This window comes from Ranitomeya imitator, chromosome 3, assembly GCF_032444005.1.
Source record: "Ranitomeya imitator isolate aRanImi1 chromosome 3, aRanImi1.pri, whole genome shotgun sequence".
Classification (NCBI taxonomy): Eukaryota; Metazoa; Chordata; class Amphibia; order Anura; family Dendrobatidae; genus Ranitomeya; species Ranitomeya imitator.
The window spans coordinates 496,985,023-497,006,536 of record NC_091284.1 but is presented as its reverse complement, the minus strand read 5'-3'; the positions used below and the strand labels follow the sequence as shown (position 1 = coordinate 497,006,536).

General features: G+C 45.1%; 1 protein-coding gene across 2 annotated transcripts in view; it reads left to right on the top strand.

Moving 5' to 3' along the window:
- LOC138670379 (septin-10-like) overlaps positions 1–21,514 on the top strand; it is a 119,520-nt gene that overhangs the window by 55,131 nt on the left and 42,875 nt on the right. For both annotated transcript variants that reach the window (XM_069757645.1, XM_069757646.1), the window contains 6 exons: positions 119–190; positions 439–553; positions 12,109–12,304; positions 14,673–14,859; positions 17,759–17,920; positions 18,157–18,253. In XM_069757645.1, coding sequence (XP_069613746.1) covers positions 119–190; positions 439–553; positions 12,109–12,304; positions 14,673–14,859; positions 17,759–17,920; positions 18,157–18,253 — 829 coding nt within the window. The remainder of the gene's footprint in view (positions 1–118; positions 191–438; positions 554–12,108; positions 12,305–14,672; positions 14,860–17,758; positions 17,921–18,156; positions 18,254–21,514) is intronic.

The window sequence follows — 21,514 nt, the reverse complement described above, 5'->3', positions numbered from 1 at the left end:
TGAGGAGAGCTACAAAGTATCAAATATAAAGAACTGACATATTTTTAGTTTTTCTTTGTAATGTGAAAAAAAAGAATCGTAACTTACCGTATATTGAATCATTCTGTATTTGCTGTAGCTTCGCCAACCCAATTTTGGAATGAGGATCCCGCAAAATCCTTCAGATGACTATTCCGGAGATGGCAGTAAAGTAAGTTCCCCATGTAACTGTTTATTCATATATTTTTTTAAGTTGTTTTCTTTATTGACTGAGTTAGTGGCTTTGTTTTAACAGCACAGTTGTGTTGTTTTTTTTTGTGCAGATTATATTATTTATTATATAGATATATTAGATGTTTGGATGTGTGCTTATTGTTTGTGCATATTGTATTTACACTTCTTAGCAGGAATAGCATTGATTCCTATTTAATCTTATAACCTTTTTTTTTCTTTGAGCAGAATGAAAATTTCCGTACATTACCTCTCTCCGGTCATGTGGGGTTTGACAGCTTACCGGATCAGTTGGTTAATAGATCAGTCTATGAAGGGTTTTGCTTCAATATTTTATGCATAGGTAATCTATATCTCTCAAGCTTTATATCTCTCTATCTCTATACTTATCCAATAAAAACTAGTATTTACAAGTATGTACTTACATAAGTTTTTTGTTAGGACGTTATAAGGGTTAAAAGTTGACCAGCGATTTCTCATTTTAAAAAGCGGTGCTGAGGGATAAGTACTTTTAGCTGTCGCCATTAAAAGGAGTATCGGCGGTCATTAAGAGGTTAAGACTGGCATTTTGTACGACAGTCTTAATGAATGCAACACTGGAATTAAAAGCACATAATTCATTAAGTATGCCTCTTAATGAATTAGGCATATTTTGCCACTGCCGTGCACCTCCAACAGAATTGTTACTCCAGTCGGGTGCCTGGAGTTCATTTCTGGCTTAATTTTGATTAATTTGCTGGGCTGGCCTCACTATTAGAGATATGCGAATTTGATTGGGTCAGGGCTTATTCGGTAAGCACTATAGCTAGCTGAATAAGTCCTGACCCAATCAAATTCGCTCATCTCTACTCACTATGCCCTTTCCCACCCAAGCGGTACCCACTTTGACAGATGTGGCCAGGACTGGGGTAAAAATGGCAAGTGTCAAGAGTTTTGCACAACATACGACATTTCAAGGTGTTATGTCAGAAAACCGGCAAAAACACCTCCATGAATGAAGCCCAAGATGCTCCACCTTGTCATCATGACACCAAGTCCTCATTTTATGTATCAAAAGTCAAGGGTAGCTATGGAAAAAGATGATCAGTTTTAAAAGTACATGACTTACAAATATGACATACAGAGTGGCCTTCCATATAGCAACAGCTGTAAAGGTCTTACTGCAGCTCTGATCTCATTGCTTCATTAGAATCATATCATGTTTCTTATTTATACCAGTTGTGCTATCTTCCACATCTTGGTATCAGTCATACATTTTCTGAGTTCCTTGTACCATAACCAGAGAACGTCAATGTTATGTATGGAGAGGGTTTTAGAGAGAAGAAAGCAGAAGCACACACATGGGAATACACGCCTTTGCCTAGTCTTTTTTAAGAATCGCTGGAGGTTAGGCTGGATTTCATCCAGTCGGATCTGGAACACATCCTGTAGTGAAATTTTAGTGCCCAACCCAATTTTCCTGTAGCTTTGTCACAAATTAAATTTTTTTATTTAGTGATATACAATTTGTGTGGGGTTAATAATATTTTTCTTTGAATATTTGGAACCTTTATTGCATTTCAATCTACAGTTGTGTGAAACAGTGTTTGCCCCTTCCTGATTTCCTATTCTTTTGCAATGTTTGTTACTCTTAAATGTTACAGATCAGCAAAAAAATGCAAATATTAGACAAAGATAACACAAGTAAACCCAAAATGCAGATTTTAAAATGAAGGTCTTTATTATTAAGGCAACAAGAAATCCAACCCTACAAGGGACTGTATGAAAAAAATGATTGCCCCCTAAACCTAATAACTGATTGGGGCACCCTTAGCAGCAACAACTGTAATCAAGCATTTGGGATAACTGGCAATGAGTCTTTTGCAACGCTCTAGAGGAATTTTTGCCCACTCATTTTTGCAGAATTGTTGTAATTAAGCCACATTGGACGGTTTCTGAGCATGAGCTGCCTTTTTAAGCTCATGCCACAGCACCTCAATCGGATTAAGGTCATGACTTTGGCTAGGTCACTCCGAAGTCTTAATTTTGTTTTTCTTAAGCAATTCAGAAGTGGACTTGCTGGTGTGTTTTGGATAATTGTCCTGTTGCGTAACCCAAGTGCTCTTCAGATTGAGTTCGCGAACAGATGGCCGGACATTCTCCTTTAGAGTTTTTTTGGTAGACTGCAGAATTCATGGCTCCATTTACCACAGCAAGTCTTACAGGTCCTAAAGCAGCAAAACAGCCCCAGACCATCATACTACCACCGCCATATTTTACTATTCGTATAATGTTCCTTTTCTGAAATGCTGGGCTACTTCTACGTCAGATGTAATGGGGCATACACCTTTCAAAAAGGTCAAGTTTTATCTCATCAGTTCACAGAGTATTTTCCCCAAAGGCTTCGGGATCATCAATATTGTTTTCTAGGAAAACTGAGAAAAGCCTTTATTTTCTTATTGCTCAGCAATGGTTTTGGTCTTCGAACTCTGCCATGCAGAGCACTTCGCCCAGTCTCTTATGGTGGAGTCATGAACACTGTCCTTAACTGATGCAAGTGAGGCCTCCAGTTCTTTGGATGTTGTTGTGGGATCTTTTGTGACCTCTTGAATTGGTCATTGCTATTCTTTTGGGGTAATTTTGGTCTGCTAGCCGCTCCTGGGAAGGATCAACACTGTTCCATGTTTTTTGCCCTTCGTGGATAATGGCTCTCACTGTGGTTCGCTGGATTCCCAAAGCTTTAGAAATCTTTTTAAGACTGATAGATCTCAATTACTAGTTTCCCAAAGATGTGATAAACTACAGATAATTTATGTTTTAATGGGGGGAAATCACTTTTTCACTCAGCGCCCTGTAGGTTTGGATTTCTTTTTCCCTTAATAATAAAGACCTTAATTTAAAAACTGCATTTTGTTTTGACTTGTGTTATCATTGTCTTATATTTAAAATTGTTTCATCTGAAACATTTACAGTAAGTGTGACAAATATGCCAAAGAATAGGAAAGCAGGAAGGGGGCAAACACTTTTTCACACAACTGTATATAGACAGCAGAATGAGAGACCTGAAAAGTGTAGTCTCTGCCGCTGTGTTTTGGTGAGAGTTTTTCTTTTTAGAAAAGGATAATTATTAGAGGACCTGTAACTTGCCATAAATAGGTAATTTTTACCTTGGTCTATTTGTATTTATCGTTTAACTTCCCTATTTTAAAAAAATGTTATTTTGAAAGCGGCTGTTTATGGGTCCAGTTATACTGAATGTGTGCTTTTTTTAAAAAAATTCTTTTTAACTTTGAAAAGGTGGAGACTTGGACTACCATACTTTTTTTTTTAAATACCAGTAGTTTCCTTTAACTTTATTTTGTAGTCTCTTTAGGGGATTGCAATGTGTAAATTGTTCTATTATGAATCCCATACACTTGACATCATAGGGGAATGACATGCCAGCAATGGGAGCTTTCAGTAGGCTTCAGTGGTAAACCATCGGCACCTCATGATCACATCGTACCAACAGCCAAGCTATATAAATGCTGTAGTCAGTAACTTGTTAAACAATCGCTGTCAGAGCTGCTCTTATAGGCAGATGCCGATTGTATAACATACTGCTGGAACGTGGTGCTGGCTCAACTCATGAGCCCACTATATACAACCCCTGAGTCCAAATTGTTTAAATTAACAATGGGGTTGCAAAAATGACATAGATCTAGCAAGTGACAGGTCTTTTATGAATTAGAGGAACCAATGTTTCTGGGATTATTACAGAAATACTGGATCAATGTTTTGCGTACATATATTTAGATGTTGTGCTACAATGGGACCTAAAAAGAAAATTTTACAGCAATATTAACCCCTTAAACCTCGGAGCTTTATTCTGTTTTGCATTTTCGTTTTTCCGTCCCTTCCTTCCCGGAGCCATAACTTTTTAATTTTTCCGTCAATATGGCCATGTGAGGGCTTATTTTCTCCTATGCCTCATTGGGGACACAGGACCATGGGTATTATGCTGCTGCCACTAGGAGGACACTAGGTAAACATCGAAAAGATTAACTCCTCCTCTGCAGTATACACCCTCTCACTGGCTGAGATTCAACCAGTTCTTGGTTATTGTCTGTAGGAGGCACTTGGGTCTGTTTCAGACCCCATCATTTTTATTTTCAATTTTTTCCCTTTTTTACTGTAAATTTTTATTTTTTAATTAACGGAGTGGAGGTGAGACGGATTCCTTTTAAGGGTCCGTTCTCCTCCGAACCATGAACAGGCGAGAATGCGGAGTATATCTCCCCTTACCCTCTCCTGTGGCGATGACTGGGGCACTCCTAATCTCACCTTGGGCCAACGGTTCCTTCATGGTCCCGATCTCCCCACCCCTGAAAGACGGAGAGCACATGGAGTTTTTCCCCTCCAAGTTCCTCTCCAGGGCCAAAAAGACCCATAGCTGGATGGACAGAGGCCCCCACCTAATGGCGTCACTACAGCCCCACGACCGCAGGCGAAAATGGACGGAGTGTCCTCTCCATCCCCCGCTATAGGGAGGATGGATTAAGGTTCATACCTTTAGGAAGGGAGGAGGCGCTGCACAACTCCGACTCTGCTGCATCACCTCCGAGAGTATGAGCCCCTTGCGTTTTCCTGCGAGACTGATGGTGCGGGTCCTGGTCCCCTGGGGAGAGGAGTTGCTGGCCCGGTGCCAGTGGCAGTCGATCTGTGTCCCGTTGCAGTCCCCTTCTTCTCAGCCGGCGCGCATCGCCGGCAGGCCCCAGAAATTTAGCCCCTGGCTTTTAACTGGACTAGGCCGCAATTTACATGGCGCCGCCCACATTCCTGGCGCTTCTCGTCCTGAACAAGAGGCGCCCTTCTAATCTCGGAGGCCATGCTTTTTTAGGCAACTGCTGTGGGACCACGCTGACTGACAGCCCAGTAACGCGACAGGACCGCCGAAAATCATTCTGCGGTTTTCAGACCACCGACTTCTTCCCTGGGGACACAGGCACAGGACCTTGGGTAAGCTGCATCAGCCGCTGGAAGAGAGCTTAACACCACCTCTGCACCTGTAGCGCATACTCTGCCTTTAACCCTTAGGGACACACTGTCTTAATCTAAGGAGCCCAAACGGGTTAACAAAAAGCACAGTGTTTTTTACCTCATGTGCAACTTGCAATACTGCCTTGCCTCGTGCTCACAATACTCTGTTATGCACGGATTGTGACCCGGCCTGTGTGCAGCCGCTTCCCGCCACTGACCCTGCTGAGCCTAGCCCCCCTGAGTGGGCCGCTTCCCTGTCACGATCTATGGCTTCCCTTGCCAAGGAAATAGACTCTCTCCGGGAACCCTCTTTAAGTCAGAACGTCACTTTGTCACCCACGGAGGACTCTGGCGATGGTAGGGAACCGTCCACCAGCAGGGGTCGTACTCAAAGGGGGCTCAAGTCTCCAGAAAAAGGACCAATGTCACGTCCCCCGATCACGTTCGTGCTTCGTCATCTGCAAGCTCAATTTCTCGCTCCCCTTCTCCTGAGGGTCGCAGTGCACATGACTCCGAATACGATGCGTCTTTAGTCCAGGATTCCTCGACTTGTCAAGAGACGCTTGATTTCCTTATTGAGGCGGTCAACAAGACCCTGAGGGTGGACGAGGAATTCATATCCTATCCAGGACATGTGGTGTCTTTTAACAAGACTAAATGTGTCCAAAATTTGCCAATCATCCTGCGTTTAAGGACATTGTCCAGAAACACAGGGACCGACCAGATAAACGGTTCACGGGCCAAAAGCCTATCGAGTCCAAATATCCTTTTGCCCCGGGTTTAATAAAGGATTTGCTACAGTCCCCTTCAGTGGATCTTGCCGTATCGAGTCTCGCATCCAGAACACTCCTATCCTTGTCTGACGGTTCCTCAGTCAAAAACCCCACTGACCGTTAAATTGACTACCTCACTCGCTCTGTCTTCGAGGCTTCAGGAGCGGCACCTTTTCCATCCTTCGCCGCGATTTGGGTGGCTAAGGCAATGGTCGCTTGGGCAGAGGTGTTAACTGCAACGATCCACGACAGCAGTCTTCCCCCGGAGGTGACCAACCTCGCTAGTCAGATAGCTCAAGTCGGGGACTTCGTAGTTAACGCTTCGAAAGATGCGGCCAATTGCGCGGCACAGGCAGCTGCAAATGCAGTCTCCATCAGAAGGGCCCTATGGCTCCAAGATTGACAGGCAGATTCTGCCTCCAAAATATCATTGACCTCTCTGCCTTACCAAGCTGGTTGCTTATTTGGAGAAAAACTAGACCAAATAATTTCTGACGCTACCAGAGGGAAGAGTAAATTTCTTCCTCAACAAAGGCCTACCTGGTTCTCAGGCCTCATTCAGACGTAACCGTACCTGGAAATCCAGACCGAGGACGTCTGGATCTAAGGGAACCAGATCCCTTAGATCTTCTACACAATGACTCGTCACTACATCAGGCGGCCGCTTACTTTCGTTCCGTCAAGCCTGGCTCTCTGTCATCCACGACGAGTGGATCGGAGAGCTGGTGTCCTCCGGATACAAAATAGAGTTCTCTTCTCCTCCCCTGACACGTTTTTTTCTGGTCTTCCCCTCCCAAAAGAAGGACCACAGCTTTTCTCCAGGTCGTCGGTCGTACAGCGCTATGAAGGGACGGAGTCATTATTCCTAAGAACAAAAGGTTCAAGGGGTTTTACTCAAACCTATTTGTGGTCCCAAAGAAGGACAGATTGCTGCAGCCTATACTGGACCTAAAGCTGTTAAACAAGTTGGTCAAGGTTCGACGGTTCATAATGGAATCTCTCCATTCTGTCGTCACATCCATGGAAAAAGGAGAGTTCTTAGCATCCATAGACATCAAGGATGCTTACCTTCACATCCCAATTTTTCCTTTCCATCAACAGTTCCTATGCTTCGCATTCCGCGAGGAACACTTCCAGTTAGTTGCCTTGCCCTTCGGCCTCGCCACCGCCCCCAGAGTCATCACCAAGGTCATAGCAGCTGTCATGGCCATTCTTTACGCTCGGGGAGTGGTGCTACTTCCATATCTGGACGACCTACTGATCAAAGGCCCGTCCTATCCAGCCTGTAAGGAGTCCGTCGGTATCACGGATACTCTTTCTCGCCTGGGCTGGAAAATAAACTTTGAAAAGTCTTCTCTGGTACCAACTCAGCGAATTTCCTTCTTGGGAATGATCCTAGACACTTCCCGCGGGTTGGTCATTCTCCCTTCAGAAAAGGCCTTGGCCTTACAACATGGAGCACGGAGTCTTTCCCGCCCAGCCCCTCACTCCATTCGTTTCAGCATGGGCATTCTCGGGGGGGAAAAATGGTAGCACCGGTGGAAGTGGTTCCATTCGCACAGTTCCATCTCCGCCCTTTGCATCATGCGCTGCTGTTGGCCTGGGACAGGAACCCGTTCTCTATTGACCATCGGTTCCGTCTGTCTCTGCGGGTCAGGCAGACCCTCAGGTGGTGGACGCTGAAGCCCTCCCTGAACCAAGGGAAGTCCTTTTCTCCTGGTACGCTGGTTCGTGGTGACCACTGACGCCAGCCTTTTGGGCTGGGGTGCAGTTTTCAGCCACCACACGGCACAAGATCATTGGTCCACTCGAGAGTTGCAACTCCCCATCAACATCTTGGAGATACGAGCGATCAAACTAGCTTTACTCAGTTTTCAGCATCTCCTCGCAGGTCACCCCATCAGGATCCAATCCGACAAAGCCACAGCGTATAACAACCGTCAAGGGGGAACCCGCAGCAGGACAGCCATGCACGAAGTGAGTCACATCCTCCATTGGGCTGAGCAACCATTTGCTTATCTCTGCGATCCACATCCCGGGTGTAGAGAATTGGGCGGCGGATTTTCTCAGTCGCCAGGGCCTCGCCTCGGGAGAATGGTCTCTTCATTCCGAAGGCTTTCATCAGATTTGTCATCGCTGGGGGACTCCGGATGTAGATCTCATGGCTTCAAGGCCAAACAACAAGGTTCCCCAGTTCATTGCCCAATCACACGATCCATGCGCCGTCGGAGCAGATGCCTTGGTTCTGCTGTGGCATCCGTTCCGACTCCCGTACATTTTGCCCCCTCTCCACTTGCTCCCAAGGGTCATCAAGAAAATTAGCCAGAGGGGGTACCAGTGATCCTAGTCACGCCAAACTGGCCGCGCTGGGCATAGTATGCGGAACTAGTTCAACTGGTCACCGACGTTCCAGAGCGGCTACCAGATCCCCTGGATCTACTGTCACAGGGCCCGATTTACCACCAGAACTCCGTGGCCCTGTCTTTGAGGGCATGGCCATTGAATCCTGGATTTTAGCCCAAGCTGGATTCTATCCTGAAGTGACCTCCACCATGATTAGTGATAGGAAGCCCGCGTCCATGCGCATTTATCATCGCACCTGGCGAATCTTCTTGTGGTGCAACGCCCATGGACGATCTCCTCTAGTGTTCTCCATTCCTTCCATATTGTAATTCCTCCAATCGCACTTAGTTCGCTCAAAAGACAAGTTTCAGCATTGTCAGTTCTATTCCAACACAAGATTGCCACAAGATTACCGGTAAAGACGTTCATTCAGGGAGTCTCCCATGTGGCGCCTCCCTATAAAATGCCATTGGATTCATCGGATCTTAATTTAGTCCTCGGAGTTCTACAGGAGGCTCCTTTGAACCACTGCAGGACGTTTCACTAACCTTTCTTTCCTGGAAGGTGGTTTTTCTAGTGGAAATTACATCAATCAGACGAGTCTCGGAGTTGGCAGCCCTAACCTGCCAACTCCCGTTCCTGATTTTTCATCAAGATCAGGCAGTCTTGAGGACATCCCCCTCTTTCCTGCACTAAGTTGTTTCCTCGTTCCACGTCAATGAGGGGATTGTTCTGCCTTCATTTTGTCCTGCACCAGTCCATTGTATCGAGAAAGCTCTTCACTCTTGATGTAGTTAGGGCTCTTCGACGGTACATCTCGTGGACGGCTCCCTTCCGCAAGTCACATGTCCTGTTCGTGCTTCCAGAAGGGCATAGGAAGGGTCTAGCCTCTTCAAATGTCACACTAGCCAAGTGGATTCGCTCGGCTATTCAGGAGTCCTACCGTGTCAGGGGCATTCCTGCCCCAGCAGGGCTTAAAGGGAACCTGTCACCTGAATTTGGCGGGACCAGTTTTTGGTCATATGGGCGGAGTTTTCGGGTGTTTGATTCACCCTTTCCTTACCCGCTGGCTGCAATATTGGATTGAAGTTCACTCTATGTCCTCCGTAGTACACGTTTGCGCAGGCATGTACTACGGAGGACAAAAAAACGTAATTCTGGCGTTTTGAATTCTTTTTTCACTACGCTGTTTAGCGATCAGGTTAATCCTTTTTTTATTGATAGATCAGGCGATTCTGAACACGGCGATACCAAATATGTGTAGCTTTGATTTTTCTTTTTTTAATGTTTTATTTTGAATGGGGCGAAGGGGGGGGGTGATTTAAACTTTTCTATTTTTTTTCTTTTTTTTTAAATTCATATTTTGAAATACATTTTTTTTTTCTTTTGCCATGCTTTAATAGCCTCCATGGCAGGCTAGAAGCTGGCATAGCCTCTACTACATAGGAGCTATGCTCAGATCGCCCCTATGTAGCTAAATTACAGCATTGCTATGAGTGCCGACCACAGGACGGCGCGCACAGCGATCTGGCATCAACAACCATAAAGGTCTGCAGGAGACCTCTGGTTGTTATGCCAATGCACCGATGACCCCCTCCCCCCCCCCCCCCCCCCCGCCCCGATCATTTGACGGGGGTCACCAGTGCGCGCATTTCTGGCAGGATGGCTGGAAGCGCTTGTTAAATGCTGCTGTCAGAGTATGACAGCGGCATTTAACTAGTTAATAGGTGCCGGCGGAACGCAACTCCGCACTCGCCTGTTGCAGGTACATGTCAGCTGTTCAAAACAGCTGACGTGTCCCTTCTTTGATGCGGAGACCTTATCAAAGTGGTGGTACTGACCTTGGATGTACTATTCTGTCTGAGGTCAGAAAGGGGTTAAAATAAAGCCGGGTTCAGACAGACGTATTTCATGGTTCATATACAGAGCGCAGCACTTGGACTGATCACAGGTCTCCTGATATGAACTTACATCCTCAGTCGGGGCATTTTGGTCCGTATACAAATCGTGAAATATGTCCATCTGAACCTGGCCTAAGAAATAAGTTCAATGCCTAGATGTTTCACGTAAGCGATTCACACTTTCTAATTATTAGGCTTGTGTTTTTAGGATATATATATATATATATATATATATATATATATATATATATATACACACATATGCGTACAGACCAGAAGGGTGGACACACCTTCTCATTTAAAGAATTTTCTGTATTTTCATGACTATGAAAATTGTACATTCACACTGAAGGCATCAAAACTATGAATTACCATATGTGGAGTTATATACTTAACAAAAAAGTGTGAAACAACTGAAAATGTGTCTTATATTCTAGGTTCTTCAAAGTAGCCACCTTTTGCTTTGCTGACAGCCTTGCACACTCTTGGCATTCTCTTGATGAGCTCAAGAGGTAGTCACCGGAAATGGTTTTCACTTCACAGGTGTGCCCTGTCAGGTTTAATAAGTGGGATTTCTTGCCTTATAAATGGGGTTGGGACCATCAATTTTGTTGTGCAGAAGTCTGGTGGATACACAGCTGATGGTCCTATTGATCATGATTAAGGGTGCTTTGTCACAAGAAACGCGTTGATATCGCTTTTTATCCTTTGTATTGCTGATGTTTTTATCCTCCACTGAATATATTTCCAAGTGAATAAAGAAAGAAGTTTTTTTCACTACCTCGTTGAGCTGGATTTCTCATTTCTTCTTTGATTGTCTACGCCCTGACCCAGCGGCTCCGTGCTCCGAGTCTCCAAGGATGTCGATCATGGTGAGCTGGACTTTGTTCGAAGAAAAAGCGCTACAAAGAAACTGGCCCACATGAGGACTGTCCCAGGAAAGGAAGACCAAGAGTCACCTCTGCTTCTGAGGATAAGTTTATCCGAGTCTCTAGCCTCAGAAATTGCAGGTTAACAGCAGCTCAGATTAGAGACCAGGTCAATGCTACACAGAGTTCTAGCAGCAGACACATCTCTACAACAACTGTTAGGGCTCCTTCTCACTTGCGTGAGACTCGGATGAGTCTCGCACGGCAATACCCCGGCTCTGCACCTGGCACAGAGGAGCGGAGCGTGCGGCTGCATGTATTCCTATGCGGCTGCATGTATTCCTATGCGGCAGCACGCTCCAATCTGAGTGCCGGGTGCAGAGCCGGGTTTTAAACATGCGAGACTCATCTGAGTTGCTCGCAAGTGAGAAGGAGCCTTAAGAGGAGACTTTGTGCAGCAGGCTTTTATGGTAAAATAGCTGCTAGCAAACCACTGCTAAGGACAGGCAACAAGCAGAAGAGACTTGTTTGGGCTAAAGAACACAAGGAATGGACATTAGACCAGTGAAAATCTGTGCTTTGGTCTGATGAGTCCAAATTTTAGATCTTTGGTTCCAACCACCGTGTCTTTGTGCGACGTAGAAAAGGTGAACGGATGGACTCTACATGCCTGGTTCCCACCATGAAGCATGGAGGAGGAGGTGTGCTTTGCTGGTGACACTGTTGGTGTGTCCAAACTTTTGGTCTGTACTGTATATATAATATATATACCACTTTTATATAATATATATACACTCTACATAATTGTGGTTAGTCATTGACTTCAATGGGCAAAACAGCATTGAAAACCACATGTGAAGACTCAGAACCACAAAAAAGTCTTTGACCTGTTTCTTCACCAAAAAGCAAATATATTCTTTAATAAGCAGCTTAGAGAATGTGAATAAACTAAGCAAAGATACTAACTAATTTCTAAATTCATATCTTGAATACTTTATCTGGTTCTTACCTTAGGGGAGACTGGAATTGGCAAGTCAACACTGATCAACACCCTGTTCAATACTAATTTTGAAGAAAATGAATCCAGTCATTTTGAGCCTTCCGTAAAGTTAAAAGCCAAAACATATGACCTCCTTGAGAGCAATGTGCGCTTGAAGCTGACTATTGTGAATACGGTGGGCTTTGGGGACCAGATAAACAAAGAAGACAGGTAATGTTCTACACAACTTGACTTGCAATGGATATTTAAACTGGGAGAATGTAGAAGACTCTGCTCTCCTGACATGTTTGTTTTGGTAAATACTTGCATTCCTTATGACATTACACCACTGGAGCATCGTTTCTTCTGTGTTGTGCTGTTCCTCTGTTATTCCTCCTGGGAATACGTGAATAAATTTGACACCTGGGCATACCATTCTCCCTTTGAGGTACGTCCCTGCACTGTCAGAAGTGATACAACAGTGTCAGATTGTGTAGAGAACTTCAGTGGTTTGGGAAATGATACTGCTCAGCCAGCAATTAGTTTTATACATTTGCAGTAAGAAAAACAGGAGAGCAGCAAAGTGCAGAGTCCTAAGAAAAAATACTTCAGCATGACTGTTTCACAAGGAGTACAAGTATTCACCAAAACCAACATGTCAACAGCGCTAAATCTACCAGTGTCCATATAACTGAAAAAGCCATCGGCCCACGCTGTTTAGCTGACAGCTTTCATCTAACCTCGTGATGTCTCCAATACATAGAGGGACAAAATTATAAGCTTAGACAAAGCCAACCTTGATATTTATTCACAAAATGTTTACAATTTTCCTTATCAAATACAACAATGAACCTTTTCATATGGAAACAAACTTAAAGGGGTTATCCCATGAACAAAGTATATTTTAATTAATAGATCTTAGAATAAAATATTAGAATAATATAATATGTTATGTAACAGCATTAAAAAGCATATGGCCAAGTGGCCTAATTTAAATATGTAATAACAAAGGACAAAAAACCTTGAATAATACAGATAAAATATGGTGCCAACAAATGTACCCCCCTCCAAGCAAAGTAAGATACCCCCACAGTGAATTCATCCACACGCAGTATAATGACACTACTGTACCGCCACTCCCTTGATACACCCAGCAAACTATGGTGACCCCATCACAGTATGATTCCCCAAGTGTAACCCTCACACAGCCCTCCATACAGTAAAATGGCCCCACATAGTGCTCCATACAGTATAATGGCCTCAAAAAGTGCTTCATACAGTGTAACGGACCAACATATTGCTCCATGTAGTATAATGGCCCCACATAGTGCTCCATACAGTATAATGGCCTCAAAAAGTGCTTCATACAGTGTAACGGACCAACATATTGCTCCATATAGTATAATGGCCCCACATAGTGCTCCATACAGTATAATGAACGGACATAGTGCCCCATGCAGTATAATGGGCCCCACATAGTGCCCCATACAGTATAATGGGCCCCACATTAAAAAAATGGTGTTTTCTGATCCTCTGCAGATATCGATACAGCGGGCTCGTTTTAATGACATCATCGCACACGCTGCGCTAAGATGTCAGACGCAGAAGGGGACTGATGGAGTGTCAGCTGACTTTCCCTCTTCCTTCATTTCTTTCAGCTATATTGGCATCCAGCATGCCCACACAGTTGAAAGTGCAATTCTGAGGCGGGGGAAATATTCTCATCCCGGGGGCCAGAGTTTGACATGTATAGTAGAACATGATTAGTCAATAAGTGGAAGTAGAGGATAATCTTTTTTTGCCAGGGCTGTTGTTCTGCTGCATGGTGTTACTTCTCTGCACTGTATCAGTGGAGCTGATGGGAAATGTAGTTAGGAGGGAGCTGAGGATTCTTACAAGGATGTGATGACTGGGACAGCAGAGCTAATGCTAGTGAACAGGAAATTAAACGTGTCTAAAACATGAAAATTGTCAGAAAAGGTATATGGGGGATCTTTGACATCATGGTTTGGCATTTACGTATGTAAAAAAAAAAAAAAAATCTGAAAAGAAGTTGTCCACTACACTAGATCAGTTAAAGTAAGATAAAAAATATCCTCATAGGTGGACAACCTTTTTAAATGCTCTGTTTTCTTCATGGTACTAGCCTTATGTCGCCTATGGCATAAGGATGTGAAATATCCCACTCTTTGGACATAGTCAGATGCTTTTCTCATAGGCCAAAAAAGGTATGCTACAGCACACTGCTCCAACATATGCAGAATGCCCATTTGACATACCCTGCATCGGTATGCAGGAGCAGACATATTGGCAATGCATCTGAGTGTATGTCTGAAGACGAAAAGTGTGGTGCGTCGCAGTGAAGCCCTATAGATATGCTTAGTGTTGTACACTGAATGCTTTCCATACATTTACTAATGGCTAGAACAAGTTGTGAACAGGTCCTCGTGTATGGTGCTCTATAGAAGAGCGGACAGGTGTATGTTTGCACATACCCCAAAAGAGATATATGGGCCGCATCATACATGTATCCGTTAAAGCCTCTGGTGAGCACAGTTATATCTGTTGTTGAGTGAGCCAACATTTTATTCTCTTCCAGCTACATGCCCATCGTGGACTATATTGACACACAGTTTGAATCCTATTTACAAGAAGAGTTGAAGATAAAAAGATTATTGTACAAATACCATGACACTCGCATTCATGTGTGCCTTTACTTCATTGCTCCTACTGGACATTCCCTCAAATCTCTTGATCTTATAACCATGAAGAAGCTAGAAAGCAAGGTACTATGTTCTGATTACGTTATTTATTAATATTATAAGTCTTCATTGATTTAGCTCAATCTTGACATTTTGTAAAGGATCCAATCTTATATTGAATTAGAGGACTTAAACCTGTCATGTCATCAGATTCATGTTGCCGTCCCATGCACTGGTTGTGTGATTGCAGCATGGTATGTTTTACTCTGAAACACTGGTTTTCTGATTAAATATACTTAGAAAAGCTGTCTGACTTTCTAACCCCTTCCCAGCATCCGCCGTATATGTACAGCACAAGTCAGGAGCGGGTGTACAGAGACTTCATGAGCCTGCTCCATACCCATCAGACTATGGCTGTGATACACAGCCAGAACCTGCCTTTGACAGCCACTGGTGGAATGGAGCTCAACCCACTATTGTTAACCTGTTAAATAGCCCTGTGAATCTTGACAGCAGCACTAAGGCTATGTTCACACTTTGCGGATTTTGCTGCGGATCCGCAGCGGATTTGACCGCTACGGATCTGCAGCAGTTTCCCATGAGTTTACAGTACAATGTAAATCTATGGGAAACAAAAAACGCTGTGCACATGCTGCGGAAAAAACCGCGCGGAAACACAGCGGATTACATTCCGCAGCATGTCACTTCTTTTCTGCGGATTTTCACCTGCTCCAATAGGAAACTGCAGATGAAAATCCGCAGAAGAAACCGCAGTAAAAACCGCGATAAATCCGCAGTAAAGACCGCGACGGGTTTTCACTGCGGATTTTGGAATTCTGCTGCGGAAAAATCCGCAGTGGAATCCGCAAAGTGTGAACATAGCCTCAAAGTGCGCCAACATAGGGGCGTGTCATTCTATACACCCATCGGCTTTCCCGCAATGTGATCGCGGAGCGCCAATGGGTTGCTATGACAACTGGGGATCTATTGAAGACCTTTGTGCCAGGCATCATGAAGCTCTGTTAAAACCTAGCTTGTGGCCAGGATTCAAAGGAAACCATGATTTTTGTAGTATACACCAATATTGTGGTATTTCTGTATATAGAACAAGCGAGCAGACGATCGCCGGATCAAGTTCTCTATGGGGACTAATAAATTAAAATGAAAAGTAAAAAAAACATGAAAAAAATTAATGATTAATTGCACCCCTTTTCCCTATTAAAAATTAAGATATTACAAAAGAAAAAGAAAAAAAATACGCATATGAGATTGCCGCATCCATAAGAGTCCAATCTATCAAAATATAAAACTAACAAAGTTGGTAAACGCTGTAAACAGAAAAAATGTAAAAACGTCAAAATTGTGTTTTTTGTCTGGTCGGCACAGCACCGCAAAAAATGCTGGACAAAGCAATCAAAATGTCATATCTAACCCAAAATGGTATAAGTAAAAACAATGTCTTGCCTCACAAAAAAATGAAAAAGTTTCAGGTCTTTGAAAAATGGCGAACACTAAAAAAAAAAAATTGTTACAAATTTGCGTTTTTTTTTTTTCTTTCTTGTTTCCTTTTACTAAAATTAAAAAAACAAAACCAAATAAGTTTGGTATTGCCGTTATCGTCTTGACGAGGAGAATCCTAAGGTAATTTTTGACACACAATATACGCCATAAAGAGAATTCCCCAAAAACAATGTTGTAACTATTTAATTATTTAAAAGCATTTTTTTCTCCATTTTCCAGTACAGTACGTGGTAAAATGAATGATGTTATTAAAAAGTACAACTCATCCTGCGGAAAACAAGCCAACGTACTTCCAAGTGGAAAGAAAAAAAAATATTATAGCTCTTGGAAGAAGGGGAAGGAAAATTTCAAAAAAACACAAAACTGGAGATTAGCTGTGGAGGGAAGGGGTTGAAGTATTCTTGCTCTTAAACGTTGCAGCCTTTCCGAGTACAATGCACCAGGCTGCTGTCCTACTCAGTGTCTGATTCGTGTGGTTCGGAAAACATGAATCTGATGACAAGTTTGCTTTACGTAAAGGTACCTTCACACTAAACGACGCTGCAGCGATCCAGACAACGATCCGGATCGCTGCAGCGTCGCTGTTTGGTCGCTGGAGAACTGTCACACAGACAGCTCTCCAGCGACCAACGATGCCGGTAACCAGGGTAAACATCGGGTTACTAAGCGCAGGGCCGCGCTTAGTAACCCGATGTTTACCCTGGTTACCATCCTAAAAGTAAAAAAAAAAAACACTTCATACTTACCTTCCGCTGTCTGTCCCCGGCGCTCTGCTTCTCTGTACTGGCTGTGAGCACAGCGGCCGGAAAGCAGAGCGGTGACGTCACCGCTCTGCTTTCCGGCCGCTGTGCTCACAGTGAGTGCAGGAAAGCACAGCGCCGGAGGACAGACAGCTGAAGGTAAGTATGAAGCGTTTGTTTTTTTTACTTTTAGGATGGTAACCAGGGTAAACATCGGGTTACTAAGCGCGGCCCTGCGCTTAGTAACCCGATGTTTACCCTGGTTACCAGCGAAAACATCGCTGAATCGGCGTCACACACGCCGATCCAGCGATGTCAGCGGGAGAGCCAGCGACCAAATAAAGTTCTGGCCTTCTAGCCCAGACCAACGACATCACAGCAGGAATCTGATCGCTGCTGCGTGTCAAACTGAACGATATCGCTAGCGAGGACGCTGCAACGTCACGGATCGCTAGCGATTATCGTTTAGTGTGAAGGTACCTTAAGTGAAGGTTACAACATTGGGCGGTCATCACACGTCTGTCAGTCACAGCTGAGCCTAGTTCTGGTGCCACTGAAAATCCCAAGGTGCTATGGAACAGAACCGAGAAATGACTGTATTGACCACTGCTATTATTATGTATTGTTATTTTGCTGTTACATTCTTTACTAGTTAGTACCTTCCATCCAGGTGTCTACAAGAGTTGTCTTTCATCTTACATGTGGAATGTGCTCCTTCTCAGGTGAACATCATTCCTGTCATTGCTAAAGCAGATGTGATCTCAAAGTCAGAGTTACAGAAGTTCAAAACAAAGCTGATGAGTGAGCTGGTGAGCAATGGCGTGCAAATCTACCAGTTTCCAACTGATGATGAGACCATCAGCAAGCTGAATGCATCAATGAATGTAAGTGTCCAGTAATGTGCATTTCCATTGTCAGAGGTCCTTCTCTGTCCCCATTATGGGCTGTTGTATTTTTTTAGGTCCTGACTTTACAATACCTAAGAAGTTACACTTTTTCTCTGCTTTTCCTTTACCATGCATTATAAGTATTGTAATATGTAGAGGAAACTAGTAGTATGAGAACTTGAGACTACAAAAAAATGTTTAATTTTTCTTTTTTTATATTTTTCTTGCTTCAGACTCAGCTGCCTTTTGCAGTAGTGGGGAGTATGGAGGAAGTTAAGATTGGAAACAAAATGGTAAAGGCTCGGCAGTATCCATGGGGTACTGTACAAGGTAAAGAAATTCACCTTCATATTCAAGTCTATGCTTAAAAAAAGCTGTATTTAGGCAAAATGTAGCATTTCTCAAAGTTCCCCAGTGATTCTGCAGGTAAGGCTACGTTCAGACTAGTGTTGTGCGCCGCTGCGTCGGCGACGCAACGCATAACGCACGCAAAACGCACGCAAAAACGCTGCGTTTTGCGACGCGTGCGTCGTTTTTTGCCGAAAATCGGACGCAAGAAAAATGCAACTTGTTGCGTTTTCTTGGTCCGACGCTTGCGGCAAAAAAGACGCATTTGTCGCAAAACACAACAAACAAAAACGCATGCGTCCCCCATGTTAAACATAGGGGCGCATGACGCGTGCGTCGCCGCTGCGTCGCCCGACGCACACTAGCACAACGCTAGTCTGAACGTAGCCTAATATATTTGTAAGAGCCGCTATTAGATTCTGCTTAGTCTCCATGTGTGGGAGAGATGGACCAGGCTTCACGGAGATACTTGTCACATTTCTCCACAGATATTTGAGTCTGCTTTTAATTTACTGGTTTTTTTTTTTATACTCCAAAGTGATATTTTGCATTTTAGGCACCCAACACCCTTCTCCCACAAATGATCAGCACCATTAATTTCCACAATGCTTTACTGTCATTATCATTACTGTCCCTATGGGAATTCCGAATCTAGATTCCCTACCAGTATGCTTTTGGACTGTGGGAGGAAACCGGAGTACCCGGAGGAAAACCACGCAAACACTGGGAGAACATACAAACTCTTTGCAGATGTTGTCCTTGGTGGGATTTGAATCAGGTTGGGACCAACTTCTGCCCGTTGGTGGTGATAACCTAAATGAGATGTCCACTTCCTAAGAAAAAGAGAAGAACTGGGTAGATCAGAGATACGCTTCCTCCCTCGGCCCGCAATGTTGTCTTATGTAACCTATAACCATCAGGGAGATGTCTTTTTGACACAGATTCATCAAGACTGGCAATCTTCCTGGTGGTCTTGATGATGGGGCATGGTGGAGTCATGTGCTTCTAATTCATAAAAAGTGTATTCCTCTTCCTGAATCTGGAGCGTCTGACAAGGAGCGTGTGCCACATTAGAAATCCGATTTCTTTATCGCCTCTCATTGGGGGACACAGGAACCATGGGTGTATGCTGCTGCCACTAGGAGGCTGACACTATGCAAATAAAAAAGTTAGCTCCTCCTCTGCAGTGTACACCCCACCGACTGGCATTATACTCTTCAGTTTAGCTTAGTGTCAGTAGGAGGTGGACACGGGTCTTTCATTAGACCCTTATCTACCTCAATGTGCGTCGTTTTCTTTCCGCATCTTCTGTGAGCTCAGCACCAGGGGATTTCTCCACCAAGGACAAGTGGGACATCTTCCAGGACCGGGTCCGTGAGTAGCTGCACTGCAGTCTGACACCCCCCTCTGCCCACTGTCCCCTAACCAACTGGCATCTTCAGGGTCCCTCAAAATGTCTTCCTCTAAAGGGGGCCGCTCTCGCCCCCCTACTTCTTCTTCATCTACTACCTTAGTCATCCTGCAGCAACCCGATTGCTCCCACCGCCCAGGATCCCCCGGCTGTTCCGCCCGAGAGTGATCCCCCCATCCCAGGCTGGGCCGCTTCTCTGTCACAATCGGTGGCCGATTTAACACGGGTGTCTCAAACCCTGGTGTCCGCGCTGGATCGGTTACCCCTGCAGACCCCTGCAGTGGCCAGCGGGTCGCAGGAACCGCCGCCCGAGCCCTCCTTGATTAGCCACAAAAGGTCCAGACAGGAACGTCGGTCTGAGTCCTCTTCGCGTTCCATCTCGCCGCACGGCCCTCCCCTGCGGTTGGTGTCGCACCGTTCCTCCTCCCCTGAGTCAGGCGAGGCTTTATCTGATGCGGCCTCAGAGGAGATGTCGGAGTTGGATCCTAGCCAAATCGCCACCATGAGTGAGTCGGTCCAGAACCTCATTCGGGCTATAAACCAAACCTGTGGCATTAAGGATCCCTCTACGGAACCCGCAGATCAGGCGGTTTCGTTTAGACGGGCCAAACCACCTTCAAAATTTTTTGCCCCTCATCCTGAATTCGAGGAAATCCTGGCCAGAGAGCGAGAGAATCCGACCAGACGTTTTCAGAGGGGAAAACGCCTGGGGGTGTTATATCCTTTTTCACCAGATCTTACCGCCAATTGGACGGTCTCTCCCTCGGTGGATCCACCTGTGTCCAGGCTGTCCACCAACACGGTGCTCCCACTGTCCGGCGGAGCGTCTCTGAAGGATTCTAACGACAGAGTTATAGAATCCTTCGCAAAATCTGCCTTCGAAGCGGCTTCAGCAGTGCTATGCCCGGCCTTTGCTTCCACTTGGGCCTCAAAATCCATCTCAAAATGGGCCAAGGATCTGCGGCGAGGTATCCTGGACGGAGCTCCTCGTCCCCGCGCAATTAGCGGAACTTGCCAACCAGATTTCCCATGCTGGTGAATACCTGGTTTCCGCCTCCCTGGATGTCGCCTCTTGTGCGGCTCAGGCTTCCAGCAATGCCGTTGCCATCCGCCGGACCGTTTGGCTCAAGGCCTGGCAGGCGGACTTGTCCTCCAAAAAGTCCCTCACTAGTCTGCCCTTCCAGGGCTCTCGTCTCTTTGGTTCCCAGCTGGACCAGATCATTAAGGACGCCACTGGGGGCACAAGTTCCCTTCTCCCCCAGGCTAAACCTCGTCGCCCTCCTCCTAGACGGCAGTTTCGCTCGTTCCGGCCTTTTCGTCGCTTCGCTGCATCAAACTCCTTTTCCCAGCAGCAACAGAGGCCACAGGCACGTCAAGAGAAGAAGGCGGTGTCCTTCAGGCCCACTCCGTCCTGGCGTCCTCGCTATTCCCAGGGTAGATCGTCCAGGCCCAGGACTGGAAGATCCACTTCCGCATGACTCTCGGCAAGACTCCAGCCCAACTCCCAGGTTGGGGGGCCGTCTTCTCCGTTTCAGGGACGTCTGGATTTCCGCAGTAGAGGATGCATGGGTCAGGGAAGTTGTGTCTTCGGGATACAAAATAGAGTTCGCCTCCCGACCCAGAGATCGTTTCTTCCAATCTCGTCCTCCAAAAGATCCCGCTTTGGTTCCGGGCTTCTTCGCAGCCATCGCTTCTCTGCTCAAATCCGGGGTAATCGTTCTCGTCCCAGAAAAGGAACGGTACACGGGTTTCTACTCGAACCTCTTTGTGGTACCGAAAAAAGACGGCAAGGTTCGTCCCATTCTGGACCTCAAATTGTTGAACAGGAGGGT